A 25,000-nucleotide genomic window follows, 5' to 3' on the forward strand; every position below is an offset into this window, starting at 1 on the left:
CCCCTGTATGGCTGGATGAGGTAATAAACCCCTGAATGGCTGGATGAGGTAATAAACCCCTGAAAGGCTGGATGAGGTAATAAACCCCTGTATGGCTGGATGAGGTAATAACCCCTGAATGGCTGGATGAGGTAATAAACCCCTGAATGGCTGGATGAGGTAATAAACCCCTGTATGGCTGGATGAGGTAATAAACCCCTGAATGGCTGGATGAGGTAATAAACCCCTGAAAGGCTGGATGAGGTAATAAACCCCTGTATGGCTGGATGAGGTAATAAACCTCTGTATGGCTGGATGACGTAATAACCCCTGTATGGCTGGATGAGGTAATAAACCCCTGAATGGCTGGATGAGGTAATAAACCCCTGAATGGCTGGATGAGGTAATAAACCCCTGAATGGCTGGATGACGTAATAAACCCCTGTATGGCTGGATGAGGTAATAAACCCCTGAATGGCTGGATGAGGTAATAAACCCCTGGATGGCTGGATGAGGTAATAAACCCCTGAATGGCTGGATGACGTAATAAACCCCTGTATGGCTGGATGACGTAATAACCCCTGTATGGCTGGATGAGGTAATAAACCCCTGAATGGCTGGATGAGGTAATAAACCCCTGAATGGCTGGATGATGTAATAAACCCCTGTATGGCTGGATGAGGTAATAAACCCCTGAATGGCTGGATGAGGTAATAAACCCCTGAATGGCTGGATGACGTAATAAACCCCTGTATGGCTGGATGACGTAATAACCCCTGTATGGCTGGATGAGGTAATAAACCCCTGAATGGCTGGATGAGGTAATAAACCCCTGAATGGCTGGATGACGTAATAAACCCCTGTATGGCTGGATGAGGTAATAAACCCCTGAATGGCTGGATGAGGTAATAAACCCCTGAATGGCTGGATGAGGTAATAAACCCCTGAATGGCTGGATGACGTAATAAACCCCTGTATGGCTGGATGAGGTAATAACCCCTGAATGGCCGGATGAGGTAATAACCCCTGAATGGCTGGATGAGGTAATAACCCCTGAATGGCCGGATGAGGTAATAACCCCTGTATGGCCGGATGAGGTAATAACCCCTGAATGGCTGGATGAGGTAATAACCCCTGTATGGCTGGATGAGGTAATAAACCCCTGAATGGCTGGATGAGGTAATAACCCCTGAATGGCTGGATGAGGTAATAAACCCCTGTATGGCTGGATGAGGTAATAAACCCCTGAATGGCTGGATGAGGTAATAAACCCCTGAATGGCTGGATGAGGTAATAACCCCTGAATGGCTGGATGAGGTAATAAACCCCTGAATGGCTGGATGAGGTAATAAACCCCTGTATGGCTGGATGAGGTAATAAACCCCTGAATGGCTGGATGAGGTAATAAACCCCTGAAAGGCTGGATGAGGTAATAAACCCCTGTATGGCTGGATGAGGTAATAAACCCTTGTATGGCTGGATGAGGTAATAAACCCCTGAATGGCTGGATGAGGTAATAAACCCCTGTATGGCTGGATGAGGTAATAAACCCCTGAATGGCTGGATGAGGTAATAAACCCCTGAATGGCTGGATGAGGTAATAAACCCCTGTATGGCTGGATGAGGTAATAAACCCCTGAATGGCTGGATGAGGTAATAAACCCCTGAATGGCTGGATGAGGTAATAACCCCTGAATGGCTGGATGAGGTAATAAACCCCTGAATGGCTGGATGAGGTAATAAACCCCTGTATGGCTGGATGAGGTAATAAACCCCTGAATGGCTGGATGAGGTAATAAACCCCTGAATGGCTGGATGAGGTAATAAACCCCTGTATGGCTGGATGAGGTAATAAACCCCTGAATGGCTGGATGAGGTAATAAACCCCTGAATGGCTGGATGAGGTAATAAACCCCTGAATGGCTGGATGAGGTAATAAACCCCTGTATGGCTGGATGAGGTAATAACCCCTGTATGGCTGGATGAGGTAATAAACCCCTGAATGGCTGGATGAGGTAATAAACCCCTGAATGGCTGGATGACGTAATAAACCCCTGTATGGCTGGATGACGTAATAACCCCTGTATGGCTGGATGAGGTAATAAACCCCTGAATGGCTGGATGAGGTAATAAACCCCTGAATGGCTGGATGACGTAATAAACCCCTGTATGGCTGGATGAGGTAATAAACCCCTGAATGGCTGGATGAGGTAATAAACCCCTGAATGGCTGGATGAGGTAATAAACCCCTGAATGGCTGGATGACGTAATAAACCCCTGTATGGCTGGATGAGGTAATAACCCCTGTATGGCTGGATGAGGTAATAAACCCCTGAATGGCTGGATGAGGTAATAAACCCCTGAATGGCTGGATGACGTAATAAACCCCTGTATGGCTGGATGAGGTAATAACCCCTGTATGGCTGGATGTACTGAGCAACTTCAGGACGTCTCAGTGTTCGCTTCAGATGGGCCCAACCGCCTCATCACTGCCACCAGTACTTGGCCCACCAGTACTGGGCTGCAACTCATCCTAAAACTTTATTCTGATGGTCCCTTGTAGATGCCTGCATGTCTCCTGCATGTCAAGTGCATGATTCTACTAAAGCTAACCCTTAACAAACCTCAACCCAAAACCAAACCCTAATCCTGAACTCTAATCTTAACCCTGTTGAGTTTCACCAGTTTCAATGATCACCGATCAATTATCAGTGTGCATCTCTACATAACATAAAGGAGGCATCAGAAGAAAGTGTAATCCAATTTGATTGTCACAGCTTTCAAAATTAAACTACAAGTGTCACAGAATAAATGTCCATCTTACACTAAATGTCCATCTTACATCTTACACTGTTTACACATTGTCATCTCGGATACTGAATCTGACGTAAATTCAATTATCATCTCCTTTTTTATCTGTAATGCATTGAGAAGTGTTTTATAGGACTTTTTTGAAACATTAGAAACATTCTTAAAGTTAAATACATTGGTTCAGACAGTCCCAGGGTAGACTGACATAGACCTTGTTAACAATTTATATTTAAAAAAATTATAAAAATATATCTATAAGCTTTAACTTCATAATTAATTTTTAATTCAGGAAGTTTTGCTTCGTGTCTTTACTTCTAGTTTACACCCAATGTTCTGCAATCCCACAGTTCTGCTGAGATGACTGTGATATGAAGGGATTATAATGTGTATGATTGGAATTGTTCCCGCGTTCGGCTCCCCAGATGGACAAACGCACCCTGGAGTGCACGCAGACATGCAGTGCAGACGCAGAAGCGTAAATGTTGTATCCCGTGCTTTCAAAGGCAACTCCGGCACCCATAGAAAGGGCCATTAATGTATAATTGAGCAGAACTGTCGGAAGTAGCTCAACTCGTTTTAAATTCCGGGGATGTTGTGCTCCGACCCCTGCACCACGTGCTGGTCTCAGACGCGATGTTAAAGGCTGACGACTAAAGGCAGCAGGGATACAGGAGCGGCTCGCGGGCTTCTGTGGGAATCTCAGCAAACATAAGTAGTGTTTCTTTTGCGTAACGGAATTTTAATCAAACATCGACATATGTGTTAACCCCTAAGATCTGTGTTAGAACTGAAATGTATCTAAAACCCCGCTAAACACACACAGCAGCTTCAGACCCACGCGGACTGTCCATCACACACGCGGCCGATCACGCCGGTAATAACCGGACGCGCGTGCTACTGCACGCTGGAGCTTTGGCTTTGCGCGCGTGGAGTTGGTAGTCTGAACAGGCTGAATGAAGCGCTTTCTTACCTCAGCCACCACATGTATCCGTATTCATAAGGGAAAAAACTGTTGGGATCATCGCAGCAGTATTTTATGTCGTTGAAACCACAGCAGAACGCAGCAGTGACGTCGCCGTCCGGTTTCGGGCACGTGAAGGCGTTGACGAAAGCTTTGTCTGTGCTGTAGTAACTCGCGCAGTGCGAAGTCATCCTCGCTACCGAACTGAAAGAGCGGAAAGTCTGCGGGCGAAAGTGCTAAAGTGAAAAGGGTTCTCCAAGTTGCCAAAGTGACAGACGAACATCACTGCGGCTGGTTCTGCGCTCTTCTGTTTGCCATTCCGACTCTTCTGCGGTGGTCACGTAGCAACAATCGTTTGCTGATATTAAATCATAACAGTCTCTTCAAAGGAAAAAAACACGCAGAATAACAGGTCAGCTGTGGATGTCTAATGCGTGTCCGCCTTTTTGTTCCGTTGGACACTCCTTTCCTTGCTCTTTCCTCCTGTGTTGCTCTCAGCTTGCGAAAACATTCAGTAAGTGGCTTCTCAAGGAAACCGCGCTGCGTTTTGGTCCACCGTCCATTTCACTGCTGAACAGACTAAATAAGGACATTTGTTCAATTTCAGATGTTACTTTCCTTACTGTGCTGCACGTTTTAACATGTTTTAAACTGCTGCACGTTTTGATTTCAAAAATGTGTGACAAAATTTGTGACAAAAAACCCCAAAACAAAACAAAACAAAAACAGCAACAACAAAAAACGTAAAACATGTAGCTCTAGTAATATTGTCAACCTTTACGTACTAAATGCGGCATCCAATATGTGGGAATAAAAAGGAGATGAATTTAGAAGTAACGACGGTAAAGGTGATATCTGGTCACAAGTGCATAGCTGAAAAAATACCTTTAAAAATACATAGTCATTTACACCTGGTATTTTTAATGCTTTTGTTGTTGTTATTTGTTTTTTAAAGAATGCATAAAAGTATGCAATTACAAAACTGCTACAGACAGAGAACACATACATGAAAAAAAAAGTAATATCATATAGAACACGGAGGAGTCAGGGGCAGCAGAGGAGTCAGGGGCAGCACATACATGTTTTAACAACACACTGAATAAAGTGCTCTTATCCTGCATCTGAACAGATTTCTGTGGCAGGAGAACAAGACCCCGAGATACTCAAACTCCTCCAGTCGGGGAGGTTCTCTCTACCATTCCACAGCTAGGAAAGTATCTGTGTTATTCCCCCTGAATCTGAAGCTCGACAATTGGATGAAGTCTCCTATCCAGTTCTCTGGCATGGACTTTCCCAGGAAGGCTGAGAAGTAGTATATCTCTATAGATTCCACACACTCTCTGGTCCCGTTTCCAAGGTACATGAGATGTTGAAGAGGTGTGTCAGCTAAGACAGCCTCTCCTCATCCAGGGCCTTCAGCAATTCTGGACGAATCCCATCCAGCCCTGGTGCTTGGCCAGTGTGGAGCATTCTACCTCAGTGATTTTGGCCAGGAATATGGAATCTGACCATGTAGTCCTTGGTCCTTCCTCATAGAAGGAATATTTTTAGGTTTAAGAAGCTCCTCAAAGAGTTCTGAGCACAGCATGGATGGTGTCCATGAAGGTCATTGTCCATGGCCTCTCCAAACTCCTCCCATGGCCTGTAATTTTTTTCTGCATCTACCGAAGCCACAACCTTTTTCATCCCTTGGTACCATTCAAAAAACCAGGAGCTCTACGAACCATCCAAGCTCAGAAAGCTTCCTTCTCCTGCTTGACTGGTTCCCTCACCGTTGGTGTCCCCCATCAAGTTTTTGAGTTGCCGACATGTTGCCACCAGTTGAGAGGGGAAATCATTCCAGACAGACTCACTACACCTTTTCCATCTGACCCAACTCACCCTCAGATGATCCGTTGACAACCCAACTCCTCCATTCACCTGAGTGTCTAAAACATATGTCCTTACGTCAGAAGACAAAAGTGAAACTCAATCATCGACCTTCACCTCTGGGTAGTTTTGCTGTTATCTGCACGTGTGGAAGGGCACAGAGAAGGCCATCTCAGAAGTGATGGAAGCCACTGGTTGTTAATGTTGCACCATATTGCACCATATACTGGTAACTGACAAAGAGGCGACACAAAGGGGAATATGGAAATATTTCAGCCTAAAAGTGGATATGAAGAAGAAGAGCCTGTTAAATACTGCAACACTGTTGTGCAAACACTGTTTTACAACACATCAAATCTGAACAAACATCTGTTGGACAAACATCCTGATGTCATGATTAGTCCCTCCCAGGTTCCAGCTTCCGTGGTTTCCCTGTCTTTTGTGTTTTGGTTCCATGTCTTAGTTTCGCTTTCTCCACCACTCGTTTGATTGCTTGCACCTGTCCCTCGTTTCTACCTTTTGTTTCTTGTATTTAAACCCTGTCTTGATCCTTGTGTTTTTGGCTGTTCATTGTTAGGCTTCAATGCATTTGTGTTTAGTTACTCATGTATCCCCGTGCTCTCCGTGTTGGCTCTATGACCCTGGACTGCTATAACGATTCTGATTTTGGATTTGCCCCTATTAAATCTCACTCCTGTCCGCACATGCGTCCGCGTCCTTACCGCTCAACGTTAGAGAATGAACAGCCAAACAAGGACGCAGCGAGAGAGTGAGACTCTGGGAGGTGGTTTCACTGGGACGAAACTCCAGCTGTTTCCACACAGTCGGAGTTATTTACATCTCAGCATCCCCTAACCAGAGCTGCAGGTACATGGGCAACAATCTTGTTGTTCCTGGAAGAAGCAGATAACGATGAGATTCCAGGTAAGTGCCGAGAGTCTACCTGTCTTGACCAATGCTGCAGGGGGGAGCAGCCTGCAGTGCAAGATATGAGTAGGCGGAGTTAATGCACACACAATCCATGGTTTGGTACTTGATGCGCACTAAAGCACAACTGCAAGCTCCCTATCACTTGCACGAGCCTTGGGAGCCGCCGAGAGGGTTCTGTGTCTGTGTGTTCCTCCAGGGTCACCCCACCAGTGCCCGTGGCTATCCCACAAGTCATCCGTCCTGATCCTGATCCTGGTCCTGTTCCCGGCATTAGAGACGCCACCCATCCTGATCCGGTTCCTGTTACCGGCGTGAGAGACGCTGCATGTCCTGATCCAGTTCCTGTTCCCGGTGTGAGAGACGCCGTCCATCCTGATCTGGTTCCTGTTCCTGGTGTGAGAGACGCCGCCTTTCCTGTTCCTATGGCTAAGCCTCTGGACCTGCCTCCGGACAAACATCCTGACCTTATCACGGAGTTCAAAGACCCACAGATGAGAGCTGATGAGTTCCCTCCTCTGTTATTTCCATGAAAGAAATACAGTCTTTGAAAAATCTCTCTGCAGTAGTAATATACATATTTATACATAGCCTACTGGAAATGTCGTTGATAGCCGTATTAATTTAATGGCATTACATTTACATGTAATGTAGGTCTTTTTGTAGGTGCTCCTCTGTGATTTTACTTCTGTCCAAATCCAAAATGTTGGTGTTTTTCTCCTTCCCTCCATGAGAAAATTACAGGCCCAATTATCTACTGTTTTCACCTAACTCAGCCTTTGTCCCATAATTGTAGCCCAAATATCTGATTTTTCAGGCAAATAAAAAAATGGATGTTTTTGAAGATGAACTCAACCACTGACATGGTCCGTATGTTAAACCTCCCACTCCACATGCTACCTGGGAGAGCATTATCTGGGGAAAAGACTAACATCAGTGAAAACAACGAGGTTTATTACTGGCCGATTGATATCACAGAGTTCCTTAAAGATCAAATGTTAAATGCCGCTAAACTAATATAACTACAAGTGATTGTTTATGTTCAAAATTGTAATGTGCTGGCCCGAGTGCCGAAGGGTATGGAGCAGGATGCACAGACTCTCTCCACACGGACGAACATTTAATTACATAAAACATAAAGGCACTCACATATAACACAAGCAATACATGTGAAAACACTTAACGATTAACACTGAACAGAACAATAAACACGACTACCTTTAACGATGAAAAGTACTTGTTGACAATGATGACGCTAAGATTTACATCTACACGCTACATCAACAATGACCAACACACTGCACACAATGACAAGGGTTTGTGTACATAAAGGTGCAGATATGGTTACAAACAAAACAGCCCTCCCACTGCACGTGGAAGGCTAAATCACATGACTCCCAGGTGGCCAGCGTTCTGTGACAAAACTGCTGCAACATCCAGGTTTGTGGAAAATACAATATACTAGAAATCTGTTTGTCCTATAGGTATTTTAATGTTGTTCAGATGCATAATTGAGGAGTTTCATAATGTATGAAGACTTTGACTTGCTATCAGTATTGAAACAAAACATCTGGTATCCTGATAGCACTATGGTGTGGTATCATTTCAGTATCAGTTTAGAAATTCATGACCTGGAAGTGTTATCGAAACCAAAATTTTGGTATCACGACAGCAATAAAAATGTTTTTCCATCCATTTGAGGAGGGAAGTCTTACAACAGCTACTCGCTCTGGACTCTGTGGTATGGTACAAATGAAGGAGTTATTTCTAAGCAGCAAGGAACTATTTTTGGTGGCCTGGTCTGGATGAGCAGATGAAAGCCAAGTCATGTTCCTCATGACAGAAAATTGGACGCGTACCACAGCCTGCGCTTCTACAACCACCCTTGGTAGATCCCTTGGTAGTGAATACGTGTGGATTTCATTGGTCTGCTGGAGGAAAGACTATTTTTGGTGGTGGTAGATATCAAGCAACTAGCCTGAAATTGCTGTCATGTAATCAACTACTACAAGGAAGGCATCAGAGAAACTTGTTGAGATGTTCAGCTGTTTTGGCTACCCGGAGGAACTTGACAGTAACAAGGGACCACTGTGTCACTAGAATGCAAGCTAATGGAGTTCAGTGCATTAAGTCAACACCATTCTGTCAACAAATGGCCTTGCCGAGAGAATGCACTCTTAGTCTCAGTCTCAGAATGGTACAGACCTTGAAAAGTGCATTAAAAGCATCTCAAGGCCTCACTCTATCATCATCTGAGCAGCTTTTTGATGTCGTATGCAGCAGGCAACCTCCAAAGCTTCTTCAGCCATTCTCATGCTCAAGTGATCACTGTGCAGTAATCTTGACCTGCTAAGACCTCTCAGCATCAAAGAAACCTGAATGTTGCAATAACAATAACAAGAACAAGTGGACAGGAGCAAGCTTAAAGCAAAAAACCTGAATGTTTCATCCAGGTGAAAACTTCCTTTGCATGCAGTTACACCCAGAGCTCACATGAGTGCTTCTGTGATCGTTCAGACTGGACTAGTGTCACACACTGTTCTGTGATCGTTCAGACTGGACTAGTGTCACACACTGTTCTGTGATCGTTCAGACTGGACTGGTGTCACACACTGTTCTGTGATTTGATACAGACTTGCCTTGATCTTGGCTCAAGAATATCATGGCTATTTAGATTGTAACAGGGATAGAGATAGATATAGATATATATATATAATGGTGACATATAAATTAATAATATCATAATTAAAAAAAAAAAAAAAAATATATATATTATATATATATATAGGACTACACCTCGCACCTGCCCCGTTCCCAGTCCCCTGACTACTGATTGCTTTCACCTGTTCCACATTCACTCCCTGCTCTATTTCAACCCACAGATCCCAGGAGACGGAGCTGCATATTAATGGTCCTACTACGTCACGTCGAACAACGTTTAATCATTTGTCTAGAGGAAGACTAGCTCCTCTGTATTTTGTGTTTGAGGTTACGTGCATCCATCGGGACAAACCGATAGAAAATAAAGAGTACCTCTTTACTGACCCGCCTCCTCTCGCTTCCATCCCACTGCTGTCACTATACATATCTATATGTATCCAGCGCGATTCTTCCAGGTATTTAATTTTATTTGATATTTTTTGGTATTCTTTTGAACGGTTGCACTACCTATTGCACCAGAGGCTCATGCAGTAGGGCACAGGGGTGAGAAGCAGGGAAAAACTAAACGGAGGCTGGTGCAGAAGCAGAGAGGACCCTTTAAAAAAGCACGCGCACGGTTCTGCCCCTTCAACTGAGTGGAGACATAAAGGGGTCGAGCTGTGCCCCGATAATCTTGTGTGTGCCCCAGTAGGACAGGTCCTCAAGAAACACTCCTGGTCTATATCGTCGGCCGTTTAGAGGTAGGTCTATCTTTTGTGTGTCTAATTTTCTGTTTCTAATTGCATCTACACTTGACATGAACTGAGATAATTGCATAGCCTGTTAGGTTACTTCAACAAATACAAGCCCTGGGCTCTCTGTACTGATTATGCTTCACATAGGTTTTAATAAGCATGGTTTGGACAAAACTTTGGTTAGGTAAAGTAATGTCGGTGCCGTCCAAAACCATCATTTAGATCTCCTGAAGCACCTGATTTATATGACCGAGGAGGGGAGAGTAACCAGCTCCAACTCAGATGGCCTGATCTTCAATACCTGCCTTATGCTTGTCATGCCATCTCAAACACCATCTAACAGTCACAGTCTGTTCCTGGTACAGAGGAAACATCAGACCAGAGACTCGAACACAGAGTTAAGAACCGAACTGGAGCAGAAGAAAGGAGCGCGGGTATGTGAGGAGTACAGTGAGGAGCGCGGGTATGTGAGGAGTAGAGTGAGGAGCGCGGGTATGTGAGGAGTAGAGTGAGGAGCGCGGGTATGTGAGGAGTACAGTGAGGAGCGCAGGTATGTGAGGAGTACAGTAAGGAGCGCGGGTATGTGAGGAGTACAGTGAGGAGCGCAGGTATGTGGGGAGTACAGTGAGGAGCGCGGGTATGTGAGGAGTACAGTGAGGAGCGCGGGTATGTGAGGAGTACAGTGAGGAGCGCGGGTATGTGAGGAGTAGAGTGAGGAGCGCGGGTATGTGAGGAGTACAGTGAGGAGCGCGGGTATGTGAGGAGTAGAGTGAGGAGCGCGGGTATGTGAGGAGTACAGTGAGGAGCGCGGGTATGTGAGGAGTAGAGTGAGGAGCGCGGGTATGTGAGGAGTAGAGTGAGGAGCGCGGGTATGTGAGGAGTACAGTGAGGAGCGCGGGTATGTGAGGAGTGGAGTGAGGAGCGCGGGTATGTGAGGAGTACAGTGAGGAGCGCGGGTATGTGAGCAGTACAGTGAGGAGCGCGGGTATGTGAGGAGTAGAGTGAGGAGCGCGGGTATGTGAGGAGTACAGTGAGGAGCGCGGGTATGTGAGGAGTACAGTGAGGAGCGCGGGTATGTGAGGAGTGGAGTGAGGAGCGCGGGTATGTGAGGAGTACAGTGAGGAGCGCGGGTATGTGAGCAGTACAGTGAGGAGCGCGGGTATGTGAGGAGTAGAGTGAGGAGCGCGGGTATGTGAGGAGTACAGTGAGGAGCGCGGGTATGTGAGGAGTGGAGTGAGGAGCGCGGGTATGTGAGGAGTAGAGTGAGGAGCGCGGGTATGTGAGGAGTACAGTGAGGAGCGCGGGTATGTGAGGAGTGGAGTGAGGAGCGCGGGTATGTGAGGAGTACAGTGAGGAGCGCGGGTATGTGAGCAGTACAGTGAGGAGCGCGGGTATGTGAGGAGTAGAGTGAGGAGCGCGGGTATGTGAGGAGTACAGTGAGGAGCGCGGGTATGTGAGGAGTACAGTGAGGAGCGCGGGTATGTGAGGAGTGGAGTGAGGAGCGCGGGTATGTGAGGAGTACAGTAAGGAGCGCGGGTATGTGAGGAGTACAGTAAGGAGCGCGGGTATGTGAGGAGTACAGTGAGGAGCGCGGGTATGTGAGGAGTACAGTGAGGAGCGCGGGTATGTGAGGAGTACAGTGAGGAGCGCGGGTATGTGAGGAGTAGAGTGAGCAGCGCGGGTATGTGAGGAGTAGAGTGAGGAGCGCGTGTATGTGAGGAGTAGAGTGTGGAGCGCGGATATGTGAGGAGTAGAGTGAGGAGCGGGGATATGTGAGGAGTAGAGTGAGGAGCGCGGGTATGTGAGGAGTAGAGTGAGGAGCGCGGGTATGCGAGGAGTAGAGTGAGGAGCGCGGATATGCGAGGAGTAGAGTGAGGAGCGCGGGTATGTGAGGAGTACAGTGAGGAGCTGGCGGGGTCCTTGACCATGTAGTCTAGTGCATGGCACACTTATACATAAACGTCCTACGTGCTCGTGGTGTTGAGTAGTGTTGAATCCTGCATAACTATAAGATTATAAATGTGAATGCCAACATAAATTCATTTTAAGTCACTAATATTAAACAAGCAATAATAACAAAGACAAGCATTTTGATTTTGTAAATCTTATTTCTGTGGTTTATATTATAGGGTTTCACTGCATTAAAAACAACTTAATTATTCCACACAATTCCCCTCCGATCAAGTTTCATTTCCTCAAAAGCAAAGAATACAACTCCATCCCTATTTATGACCGATTCTAGTCCTGGGAATTTGGAAAAATAAGTGACATTTGTCCATCAGGAACACTTTAATCTGATATTCCCAACATTGCCTATTGTAAAAGCAGTTCAGCACTGCATCCAGCTCAAATTCTGTTTTCAGCCTGGATATCACATCCAGAGCAGCTTTAATTCTGCAGGGCTGGAGTGTACCGAGTTAGTCAGTTCACTTAATAAAGCTAACATAACAAACCAGGCTCTGCAACGCCCCCCGGGTGTCTATCCGTCTCTCTCTCTATCTCTCTCTCTCCCCCCCCCCCACGTGTGTGTCTCAAGATGGCTTTATTGACATGATTGTATGTAACAGTATATAGTCACAATATCTTGTAGCAAATATTCAGTGCAAGCAGTAATAGTAGCAATAATAATAATAATAATAATAATAATAATAATAGTAGTAATAATAATAATAATAATAATAATAAACTGTTATTATTATAACAATGATAACGCCTCCCGCATAAGTCACGTTACGTTGTTTGAGTTGTAACCACACACACGTGCACAGGCTTTAATGTTAATGTCTCGTGTCTATTTAAAGCCTGGTCCGTGCGCGCGCACTTTGTTGGTCGTTGTCGCCACGTCTGTGCCGATCCTGCTTATTCTAGCCGTAACGTTATTTTGTGTAATCGTATGTTAATGTATCGGTGGTCTATGTTTAACGTTAAGTGTACAGTCATGTTTTCCGTCGGTGTTATGTGTGCGACCCTTGTTGTATGTGTTTACTGTCATTAAATGTTTCACGTTGTCAAGGGAGTTTGTGCGTCCGGGCCAGCAGCAACGTTACAAACAGTAATAATAATAATAATAATAATAATAATAATAATGATAATAAAAAAATAATAATAAATTATAACAGTAATAATAATAACAATAATAATAAAAAACAATAACAATACATGCATATTTATAAGAGCAACAACTACAATACCAATAAACAATGTTTAAAATATTAATATCAGCTAACAGACTTTAAGACTTTAACAAGATATCATATTTGTTTGTGTGGTCTCTCTAGTTGTTTCCCCACCCTCACCAAACACACACACACACACACACACACACACACACACATACACACACACACACACACACACACACACACACACTCCTACATATGGCCCTGGTGCACTTGGACTTTTGGCCTGTCTCCTTTTCGCTCTGTCTGCTGCTGACTTAATTGGTGTTGGACTTCCATTTGGGTCATGACAACCCTGCTGTGAGTCTGGCAGGAAAAGAGACACACTCAGTGCGGCTGAATCCAGCACTCCATCGTCTCTCCACTGAAAGCCATGAGGACTGTGAAATATGAGCAGGGCATTGCAGCACTCCCAGGCACCAACAGAGGGCAGTGTGGAGAGGGAATGTGTCCCACATCTTCTACCAATGACCACAAATACAGAAGGCATGTCCAACGGTCTAGCTGCATCACCAAAACCCTAATGTTCTTTATTCCATTTGTCTCTTTACACTCTCTCTTTCACCCTTGGAACATTTCCAAATTCACTGTAAGTACCGAGCAAATAAATGGAACCTCAAGTGGTCCCTCTGTAATGAGAAGCACTGATTCAACGGTGTGTTTTTTCCGTGCATAAGATATAAGATTTGATTAGTGTAAAGTGGATTTTATTGAAATTCACAAAAAAAAACAGTTTCTTATGATTTATAATAAACAGAGAACACGAGCAGAGGACTGTGGGCAACCGAATGTTGCGGATACGCAGACGGTATCCTCAAAAATTCTCAGAAACCTCTTAGTCTTCATGGCAGGATTCCTATTTGAAGGACCCTTTTAAATGGAACAGCCTTGTTATATAAGAGCCAATAAACACAGACCACATCCGCTGCAGCCCAGACCCCACGCCACCAGATACTGTCTCCAGATCACTCTGATATAACAACAAGCTGTGTCATTGCCTTCCATGTGGTTCCATGTGGAAGGTTTTCAGAGATGAAAAGAGTGAAGCCCTAAGGATGTTTTGATGAGAGGGGTTTTTAAAATATGTTGGATTAGAGAGGTGTTATATATATCCTTTATTTTTATATGACAATATATAATAGTTTTACTGCCTTCATTTTTAATTTTATTCATTTTAGAATCAAATTGGTCCTAGAATGAAACGAGCTGGTTATTTTCTTTTCTACAACCATTTTTGGGTGCTCATGAATAATTGACGAGTTCTGCTCTGATTGGTTTACAGGTGATACATCATGGTGGCTCACACAGAATCAGCAGGTCAGCATCAATCAAGCTAACTGTGAGAGGTGAGCCAAAGAGCGTTTAAGCATTTTAATCAGTCAAGACCAGGACTTTTGGAACTGGCCCATTTTCCAACCCGGTCCTCCTTAGGTTTGAAGGAGGTGACACCAGAGTTTGGGGTTCATGGCGCATCAGTTCCATGTACTGAACTCTCCTTGTTCACCTCTGCCAAGGTAAACAGGTTTTCCATTATAAGGCACCTTTAAGCATGACTCACTTCCTGCCATAGGAACTCTACGATCTCCCCACACTTCCTGTGGAATCCTTGAATGGCATTTCTTAGTAATGGCTCTTAGATCCATCAGTCCCACATAAGAAATCCAGTGAAGTTTACTGAGGGGCTATTGCAGTCCCTCAGAGACTGTGACTGACAGTCTTCTTGAGCTGTAACTCCAATGATGTTCTGTAAAAACTCTAACAGAGCTTCAAGTGCTCTACACTGCATCGTCGTAAAGGGGGAAAAAAGAATCTTAATTTTAGTCACTAGGAATGTACATCAGCTACCACTGAATGCTTCCGTGAACCATGAGAGAGGGTTCAGTTCCTCTGAACAGACCATTATGCTCTATTCAAAACCTTTTTCCTGGTAGAGGAAGCAATTAAGGAAATTTATTTTCTTTAGCCTCGAACAGAGCCCGTGAGGAGAGAGACTACCGGTTGTCATCTCCTCATCAGAGCAGGGCAGTAGATCTTCTCACTGGGGTGCTGAAAGAAGAGCCAGACCCCCCAGGCTAACTGTGGACCCTGCTGCTGGTGTCCAGGCTCTGCTGGTCATGAACAGTGTCCTCATAGACTCACCTATTACAAATGTTAATATTCCACCAGCTACAGCAACAATCTAGACACAAAACCTTTTGTTTCTCCTCTACTGCAGGTTGTAAGACACCCACAGACGTCTTATTTTCAGCGCAGACACACAAGCATGCGAATAAGAACAGAAAAAGTCAGAACTTTTGCCCACAGCTCCTTTTGTTGTCAGCTCTGTTTAGGACGCGTTACGGTACGTTACACAGACGCGTTACGGTACGGTAAACAGACGTGTTACGGTACGTTACACAGACGCGTTATGGTACGTTACACAGACGCGTTACGGTACGGTAAACAGACGCGTTACGGTACGTTACACAGACGCGTTACGGTATGGTAAACAGACGCGTTATGGTACGTTACACAGACGCGTTACGGTACGTTACACAGACGCGTTACAGTATGTTACACAGACGCGTTATGGTACGTTACACAGACGCGTTACAGTATGTTACACAGACGCGTTACAGTATGTTACACAGACGCGTTACAGTATGTTACACAGACGCGTTATGGTATGTTACACAGACGCGTTACAGTATGTTACACAGACGGGCTTATTTAGCCACACCTTCTCCGTGGTGCACTTCCCTAGCGATTTAGCCACCATGCCTCTACGACCTTTATGCCCTTTTCCTTAAGCCTACACACAGACATGCTCTTTCAGCTCAGATCTCACTAGTTGATGATGAAGTCAGAGACAAGGAACATGTTGTTTCATGTAGGACTTTATTTGACTGCTAATTTATCCCACATAGGCACTTCATGTTAAACATCCCAGTGAACAGTCAGGCGGGAGTATTCCAATTAGTCATGTTAACCTCAACTCAGTCTACCACTGAACCTGAACTAATATAGTTAATCCAGTGTATTACTGAACCAATCTAATATAATGAATTCAGTTAACTACTGAACCTAATCTAATATGCTTAATTCCGTTTACCATTGATCCTAATCTAATATGCTTAACTAGGTATATCACTGAACTGATCTAATATGATTAATTCATTACGTGCTCAATGCACAAACTCTGCATGCAATAGGATACTTGCTGAAATGATTGCCAACATATTTTTAAAAATATTTGAAAACCCAGCTGTTCCATGTAGCCACACACACACACACACACACACACACACACACACTTTGATTATTTCTGTGCCTGATTCTCTCTCATTCACTATCTTAAACAGCATACTTATTAAATTATTCCAATGCCTCAAAGAACAGCCACATCAAAAACAGACACATGAAAACTCAGCAATCCATTATTATTATTAATAATAATAATAATAATAATAATGTCTATATGATTGTGACATAGAAAATTTTTGTGTGCCTGTGTGTGCTTGGCAGGCTTTGAAGGATAAAGTGACCTGAATTAGTGGATTTGGGTCAGACACAGATTAGTTTGTGCGTCATTCCATGTTCATAAAGGATCAAAACAACAGACGACAGCGCTGAGCCATAAGAGTTTAACCCAGATCATCTATCTCCACTAATATTACTGCCTCTACTGAGACTACTGCCTCTACTGAGACTACTACCATTACTGAGACTACTGAGACTACTGCCTCTACTGAGACTACTACCACTACTGCCTCTACTTAGACTACTGCCTCTACTCTGACTACTACCACTACTGCCTCTACTTAGACTACTGCCACTACTGTGACTACTGCCTCTACTGTGACTACTGAGACTACTGCCTCTACTGTGACTACTGCCTCTACTGAGACTACTGTGACTACTGCCTCTACTGTGATTACTACCTCTTCTATGACTACTGCCACTACTGTGACTACTGAGACTACTGCCTCTACTGTGACTACGGCCTCTACTGTGACTACTGCCTCTACTGAGACTACTGTGACTACTGCCTCTACTGTGATTACTACCTCTACTAAGACTACTGCCACTACTGTGATTACTACCTCTACTGTGACTACTGCCTCTACTGTGACTACTGCCTCTACTGTGATTACTGCCTCTACTGCCTCTACTGTGACTACTGCCACTACTGTGACTACTGCCAATATTACTGTCACTCTGTTAGTACTTTAGAACTGTATCTGTCTCACTGTTAAATGCCCTCAGAACCCGTTACACTCACACAAGAATTTGAAATCTGCCTTTTATTCTACTAACTTCAGTTTAAACTGAGGCAATTACAGCATTCGGCTTGAAATGTCATGAGAGACAATAAGGGATTAATCTCATGAAAGGTCACAATCTCAGAGTGCATGAAGACAGCAGAAAATGACTGCCCTAACCTTTTCAACTGCTCTCACCACTCGGCTTGTGTGAATGTGGATCTGAGAACTCTGTGATGGGATCACAAGTAAGACAGTTGAAATGTTCCAATATGATTGGTGAATTACAAAAAGACCTGCTGAGCAGCTCTTAAATTAGTCCTCTAGTGCCCAGTCTGAGTGTGTAGGGTCCTCATGAGAGGGATGAAAATCACTTTCTTACTTGTGTTCTGACCTTAACTGTTGAGTCAGCTCATTCTCTAATTCCCAATTCTCATCCTCTAATTCCTAATTCTCATACCTCCCAGGTTTGGAGGTACAGGGAAATGTCTCCAGGACTTCCATTAGACCTCCAGGGTATAAATAAACGAGATTAAAAACTGTAAATAATGATACAAAAAAAAGTTTTATGGAGGACTTGAGACTGGACTCAGAATCATCCAGAGACTTGAGACTTGACTCAGACTTGCACCCCAGAGACTCGAGACTTAACTTGGACTCCTACAAAGTGACTCAAGAACATCTCTTCCTCTACACAATGGAAACATTTTTCTCTATTTGTCCATTTCTGTCAGATTAGCCTACCCACCCATCCTATCATCCATTCATCCATCAGTCCATTCATCCATCAGTCCACTTGATTCATCCACCTGTCCATCTGTCCATCTGTCTTGCTAACCCATAAAGGTTTGAAGTGGATCCGTCTCTTCCGCTGTGGATATTTTGGACTTCCCATATTCCTCTTCAGACTTGTGCAGTACTTGTCTGTGACTAATAGATGACCCTGTGCTGCACGGCCTCTCTTTACTGGCCTCCTGACCACAGAGAAGATTTCACTACCATTTTAATGAAGCCCTCTGGAAGGAGCTGTCCACCGCCAATGAGCCCTGTAAGCTGAGCTGTACAGTCTGATTAGACTCATGCTGTCCTGGGGCTTATCATGCATCTGGGGGCTGATCCAGGATCAGCTCTCCCTGTTAACGAACAGCATGTCAGGCCATGAGGAATCTCTGTTTCCTGCACAATTGGAAGCACACTGTGCAAAGCAGGAGACGGGATCAGGATGCAGAAGAAAGTTGGCCTCACACATCAACACTGAGCCTCTCTGACTTTTACTCTCATCATACAGTCATGCAGGACGGATTAAGAGATCGGAATCTCAGGCGTTTTTCACCATCCACAAATTCCAATCATCAGAGATTTCAGCTTTTGATATTTATTTTCAGAATTCTAAAATCACATTTTCACTTTGTTATTATGGGTGATTAAGTGGAAAGAGCAATTTTATCCATTCCAAATCAAATCCACAACACAGTATCCAGTATGCAAAGTATGCAACAATAAACAGTTAGTATACACATTACATCAGTACACACCTGAAGTGCAGCACTGTCAGTATAATGGTCAGTATAATGGCCAGTATAATGGTCAGTATAATGGCCAGTATAATGGCCAGTATAATGGTCAGTATAAAGGCTAGTATAATGGCCAGTATAATGGTCAGTATAAAGGCTAGTATAATGGCCAGTATAAAGGCTAGTATAATGGTCAGTATAATGGTCAGTATAATGGCCAGTATAATGGCCAGTATAATGGTCAGTATAAAGGCTAGTATAATGGCCAGTATAATGGTCAGTATAAAGGCTAGTATAATGGTCAGTATAAAGGCCAGTATAATGGCCAGTATAATGGTCAGTATAAAGGCTAGTATAATGGTCAGTATAAAGGCCAGTATAATGGTCAGTATATTGGCCAGTATAATGGTCAGTAAAAAGGCCAGTATAATGGTCAGTATAATGGCCAGTATAATGGTCAGTATAATGGCTTTCCCACTGCAGAGTTCTTTAGGACTTGTACTGATAGCAGGTATGAAATGGATGTTGTTTGCCTTTCTTGTGCCTAAATATATCACTTTGGTTTCTCATGTTTTCTTGTATGTCTGATAAATAGCTAGTAAAGGTCAGAGTGGAGCTGCTGTAATTACTCTGCCCACAGGAGCACTGAAACCCCATGAAGCCTGCTCTCTCCTCTCTACTGCTCAGGTTCCTCACCGTAGCAGTAATGTCACACTAATCCCCAGTCCCCACATCTCTGTTTATCATCAGCCTCTCTGCTGACCATGTCTAATAGCTCTGAAATGAAAGGAAGACATGGCAATCGGTCTTTGTATTTTCTAAACGGGAACGTTTCACTTCTCTGCTTATTTTGCCATCTGTAGATGAGAAGTGTGAACCATTGGCATCTTTGGGTCAAAATAACCCTCCACCCTCATGTTTTATTATCAGCAGCCTTTGATCATCAGATCATCACTTTCAGCCAGCACACCGCCACGCACCCACCCACTGATTGAGGTTCTGCGTGCGATGGCAGTGCCTCCCTAGCCCCTCCTCCAGACTGCCTGGCTGTTCCCCTGTCCCGGTACCCACCATCCTTGCATTTCTATTGGTCAGAGAAGAGACGCTGTGTTTGAAGGAGCACGCCTCACCGGGCAGGGCTCATGGGGGTGGGGTGACTGAAAAGATTAACGCCATGAAACAAAAAAAGGAGAGTGATGGAGAGAAAATCAGAGAGTTGGAGAGAGAGCCAAACAGGATAGCTGCCCAACTGTAACCGTCACGGGCTCAACTGGGGAGTGTTGGATCCACGTTCCTTACCCTGCCGGTCTGACGGTTCTGATGCTCTTTCTGTCATTCTGCTACCCTCTGTCAGACCCGTGCATCGGTTGGTGGGTGTGTCTCGGGGGACGGGTTCCTGCTGGACGAGGCGATGGCGCTGGATGCCGTGTGCTTGCGGGTCAGGGGTGTGTGTCAGCAGAATGGCCTGCTCATCCTGTCCGTACTGGCCGTCGTCATCGGCTGCCTGCTGGGCTTCTTCCTTCGCTCCCAGCAGCTCTCTGAGCAGGTTAGTGCTCCCGGGGTGTGTCCACATACCCAACACTACACCCTACTCATCCCAAACACAGCCCTGCTCAACCCCAATCAGCACACACTACCCTACCTCTCTCCGTCCCAAACACAGCCCTACTCAACCCCACTCAGCACACACTACCCTACCTCTCTCCGTCCCAAACACAGCCCTACTCAACCCCACTCAGCACACACTACCCTACCTCTCTCCGTCCCAAACACAGCCCTACTCAACCCCACTCAGCACACACTACCCTACCTCTCTCCGTCCCAAACGCAGCCCTACTCAACCCCACTCAGCACACACTACCCTACCTCTCTCCGTCCCAAACGCAGCCCTACTCAACCCCACTCAGCACACACTACCCTACCTCTCTCCGTCCCAAACGCAGCCCTACTCAACCCCACTCAGCACACACTACCCTACCTCTCTCCGTCCCAAACACAGCCCTACTCAACCCCACTCAGCACATACTACCCTACCTCTCTCCATCTCAGTGGTCAATTTTTACAGCCATTTGTGATTTTTTTCTTACTTTTAGTCCTTTAACTAAAATAAAAAATTTTGGCCACATTATATGAGTGTCTTCATAATCAAAGGGAATAAAATTAGATACCCAGATGTATTTATATGGTTATTTTGTGTATACGCCCAGATCTTTTCCAGATGTATTTATATGGTTATTTTGTGTATGCTCCCAGATCTTATCCAGATGTATTTATATGGTTATTTTGTGTATGCTCCCAGATCTTATCCAGAGTTAAATGAACCTTTGGTCTCTTCACATGGAAAGCTTCTTGAGGAGTAAACTTGTTTGTTATTGTAGAGTACACTGGTTTGTTATTGTACACTGGTTTGTTATTGTAGAGCACACTGGTTTGTTATTGTACTCTGGTTTCCTATTGTAGAGTAAACTGGTTTGTTATTGTACACTGGTTTATTATTGTAGAGCACACTGGTTTGATATTGTACACTGCTTTGTTATTGTAGAGTACACTGATTTGTTATTGTACACTGGTTTGTTATTGTAGAGTACACTGGTTTGTTATTGTACACTGGTTTGTTATTGTAGAGCACACTGGTTTGTTATTGTACTCTGGGTTCCTATTGTAGAGTAAACTGGTTTGTTATTGTACACTGGTTTGTTATTGTAGAGCACACTGGTTTGTTATTGTACACTAGTTTCCTATTGTAGAGTAAACTGGTTTGTTATTGTACACTGGTTTTTATTGTAGAGCACACTGGTTTGATATTGTACACTGCTTTGTTATTGTAGAGTACACTGATTTGTTATTGTACACTGCTTTGTTATTGTAGAGTACACTGGTTTGTTATTGTACACTGCTTTGTTATTGTAGAGTACACTGGTTTGTTATTGTACACTGCTTTGTTATTGTAGAGTACACTGGTTTGTTATTGTACACTGGTTTGTTATTGTAGAGTACACTGGTTTGTTATTGTACACTGCTTTGTTATTGTAGAGTACACTGGTTTGTTATTGTACACTGCTTTGTTATTGTAGAGTACACTGGTTTGTTATTGTATACTGGTTTGTTACTTTAAAGTATTACTCACTAAACCCTAAACCTACATTTATGCTCTCTAACCAATCAATATTCAGCCCAGGAGATGCACTGAGAATCTGCATGCAGTAACTGTACTCTTGGATTTAGCAGGATATTATTAAAGTCCATTTTGGTCATTTTGACCCGCTGGCATACATCACACTAAAAATGACGTTCACGTGACAAAAAACACAATAAACCAACATTACTAAATTAGATTGTGAAAAATCAGAAAATGTCAGATTATAAAAACAACCATTCTGTGGTTTGAAATCTTATTAGCCTTTAAGAGCATATATGCTGAATTTAAAATCAGAAAATTTGGGGTAAAAGGGGGAATATTTAACACATTCTAAATGGTTCCAAACAAACTGTGGTGGTCTTTCCGTCTGCGGTCTGCGTGCGATGCTTGCCTCAGCCCAAACCCGTAGTACTCTGCCTAAAAATAAATGTACTACATGGCGATTGTGAGCTGGATTATGGTCTAATCCCACAAATGCTCTTAATGACTGTACATTAAGGCCCTGTGCAGGTTCAAGCCCCCAGAAGACATTTTCTTCCATTTCAACCAGATTAAGAAGAAATTAGAAAGCATGTGCCAAAGATCCTAATGGCATGTGAGTGAACCGTGAACGAGCACCACGCATGAGATTAAGATGGCCACGATTAAATTGGAAAATCTCTTATTCAAGACAGTTCTGCTTTTGTGAGTAATAGAATGTCTTACAAGGTGTCCAGCCTGACGTGGTGACGAACACAGTGTGAATTCAAAGGCTAAACGTCAATGAGGTATTTTAATTGGTACCCATCTGTACTACAAGTCCACACGCCGATCATGCGTTTGCTTTGAGCAGCGGGAGGGCATTCTTTATTTATCGGGATGGAGAGCATCCATCAGGCGCGTGGACAACGCGGACGTTTAGAGTCCTGATTCCATTCTTCGCATCTACTGCTGTGCCCCAAGTACTTCTCACAGGAAATGACTGTAGCAAAATAAAGAGTTCAAGCCTCTTTCAAATCAACTTTTCCAAGGTTAAACCACATACAAGGGACCTACAGGTCAGCTGTGACACAGAAAGAGTTGTGAAAAGTGCACTCTGTCACCATGGATACAAGAAAAAAAGACTGGACCACCTTCAGGGAAAAATAAGGAGCAGAATGAGAGAGGTTTGCTGGAGTTACTTCAGGGTGGAGGAACGCAGGTTACTGTACTGGTTACTGTGGAGGAAGGTGTGGGAACCAGAGACAGAGCAGGCAGGCAGTGTGTTTCCTTCATGTTTAACACGCAAAAGAGAACATACCAGAAAGACGAAGCAGGAGAAGGTGGTGGAGAGGTGAGGAAGTGAAAAGAGAGAGAGAGAGGGGGGGAAGAGAGGGGGGAGAGAGGGAGGGAGGGAGAGAGAGAGAAAGAGAGCAGAAAGAGAGAGAGGGGAGAAAGAGAGAGAGGCGAGAGAGAGGAGAGAGAAAAAGAGGAGAAAGAGAGAGAGGGAGGGCAGGGAAAGAGAGGGATATAGAAGATGCCAGAAAGGAATCAACATGTACCTCTATCTATAGATCAGCTGTGTAGTCAGAGAGACCACAGACTCATCCCACACTACTCTCACTGAAATCATGAATGGTACCATTCAAAGTCATTAGCAAGCTAAGCTGCTTTAGATGCTTTAGACTGTTTATGTGAGAGACTCTCTGAGAGACTCTTTAGGTGAGAGACTCTTATGAGAGAGTCTCTTACATGAGAAACTCAAGAAACTTTCTGAGAGACACATATGTGAGAGACTCTTATGTGAGAAGCTCACTGAGAAACTCTTTACATGAGAGTCACTGAGAGATTCTTATCTGAGAGACTCTTATGTGTTTATCAGAAAGAAAGCACATCTTCTCACTGTAATGTTATGAAAACATAGCACTGTTATGTCAACACTGCTTTAAATCAACACTGTTATGTCAACACTGCTTTAAATCAACACTGTTATGTCAACACTGCTTTATATCAACACTGCTATATCAACACTGTTATATCAACACTGCTATATCAACATTGTTATATCAACACTGCTATATCAGTACTGTTATATGAGCACTACTATATCAAAACTGCTATATCAACACTGTTATATCAGTACTGCTATATCAACACTGCTATATGAACACTGTTATATCAACACATTTTTTAAACAAATATGTATTCGTCTACTCAAGGTCTAGTCATGCAGGGGACTCAGGAATGTTCAACCTTGTGCAAATGTCTATCACTAGACTGAAAAAAATATGAACATTCTTTCTTTATCCATTTTTATAGATGTTAATTTGTCCAAATCAAACCCTTTCTTGCTGGAATGAATGACTCTAAAGATCAGCCATCTCACAATACCTTCATCACACGCTTCCTCAGCTCAGTCCATTTGGCACATTTTTTGTGAAGGCCCAGCGATACAGCAGAGTTAATTATGAGCTGAATTATTAGCTGAACTGATACAGCAGCAGAGTAAATAACTGTAAATAAGGCTAAAGAGGGCTTCTAGACGGGCTGCAGGGTGCCAGGCTGTGCAGTTCTTTATGAGGTCCGCGCAATAGGACCTTGAAAAACGGAAGCAGTCTCAACCACTCTGTTCATTTGCAGGCGAACAAGGTCCTCTGTCTGACAACTATTGTCTTTAACCAGACACGAGGGCATGACCATTTCAGCGCTTGTTCCACTAGGTGGCGATGCGCCCAGAGTCATAAACATTTGTGTTGATCTTGAGTGGATAGTTTGGATGTTTGGATGATGGTATATCTATGATTATAGACAAGTGCGCGTACAGCAGTGTCTGAGCGTGTGTTTGTGCATTAGACAACGTAAGAAAGGAATTCACATTAAAGGCAATGTGCCGTGGTCTACACATCTGAGCAATCAGACAAAGTGCTGGCCTTGAACTAATGGACCTCATTTCTTATAGAGCTACAACTTGGTATTCCTTTCAGTGAAATAAGCAAAAGACTCCATCAAAGAGAGACAACCTTCCTT

At 44.0% G+C, this 25,000-nt stretch overlaps 2 protein-coding genes across 11 annotated transcripts in view; one reads left to right on the forward strand and one right to left on the reverse strand.

The window, feature by feature from the left end:
• Window positions 1–4,309, reverse strand: part of LOC113592122 (protein shisa-like-2A) — a 14,334-nt gene extending 10,025 nt beyond the window's left edge. The window contains exon 1 of the mRNA XM_027032878.3: window positions 3,761–4,309. Within this exon, the coding sequence (XP_026888679.2) occupies window positions 3,761–3,942 (182 nt within the window). The 5' untranslated portion in view covers window positions 3,943–4,309. The remainder of the gene's footprint in view (window positions 1–3,760) is intronic.
• A 5,569-nt stretch (window positions 4,310–9,878) lies between these two features.
• The window catches only part of slc1a7b (solute carrier family 1 member 7b), a 46,720-nt gene continuing 31,598 nt past the window's right edge, over window positions 9,879–25,000 (forward strand). For 2 of the 10 annotated variants that reach the window (XM_081704311.1, XM_081704313.1), the window contains exon 1: window positions 20,008–20,422. In XM_081704311.1, the coding sequence (XP_081560437.1) occupies window positions 20,288–20,422 (135 nt within the window). In that variant the 5' untranslated portion in view covers window positions 20,008–20,287. Of the gene's footprint in view, window positions 9,949–14,403; window positions 14,468–20,007; window positions 20,423–25,000 lie in introns of those variants that run through there. The other 8 variants (XM_081704309.1, XM_081704310.1, XR_014119056.1 and 5 more) reach the window with 6 other exon arrangements.

The sequence above is a fragment of the Electrophorus electricus genome, chromosome 21, assembly GCF_041902795.1.
Source record: "Electrophorus electricus isolate QZ-2024a chromosome 21, ASM4190279v1, whole genome shotgun sequence".
Lineage (NCBI taxonomy): Eukaryota > Metazoa > Chordata > Actinopteri > Gymnotiformes > Gymnotidae > Electrophorus > Electrophorus electricus.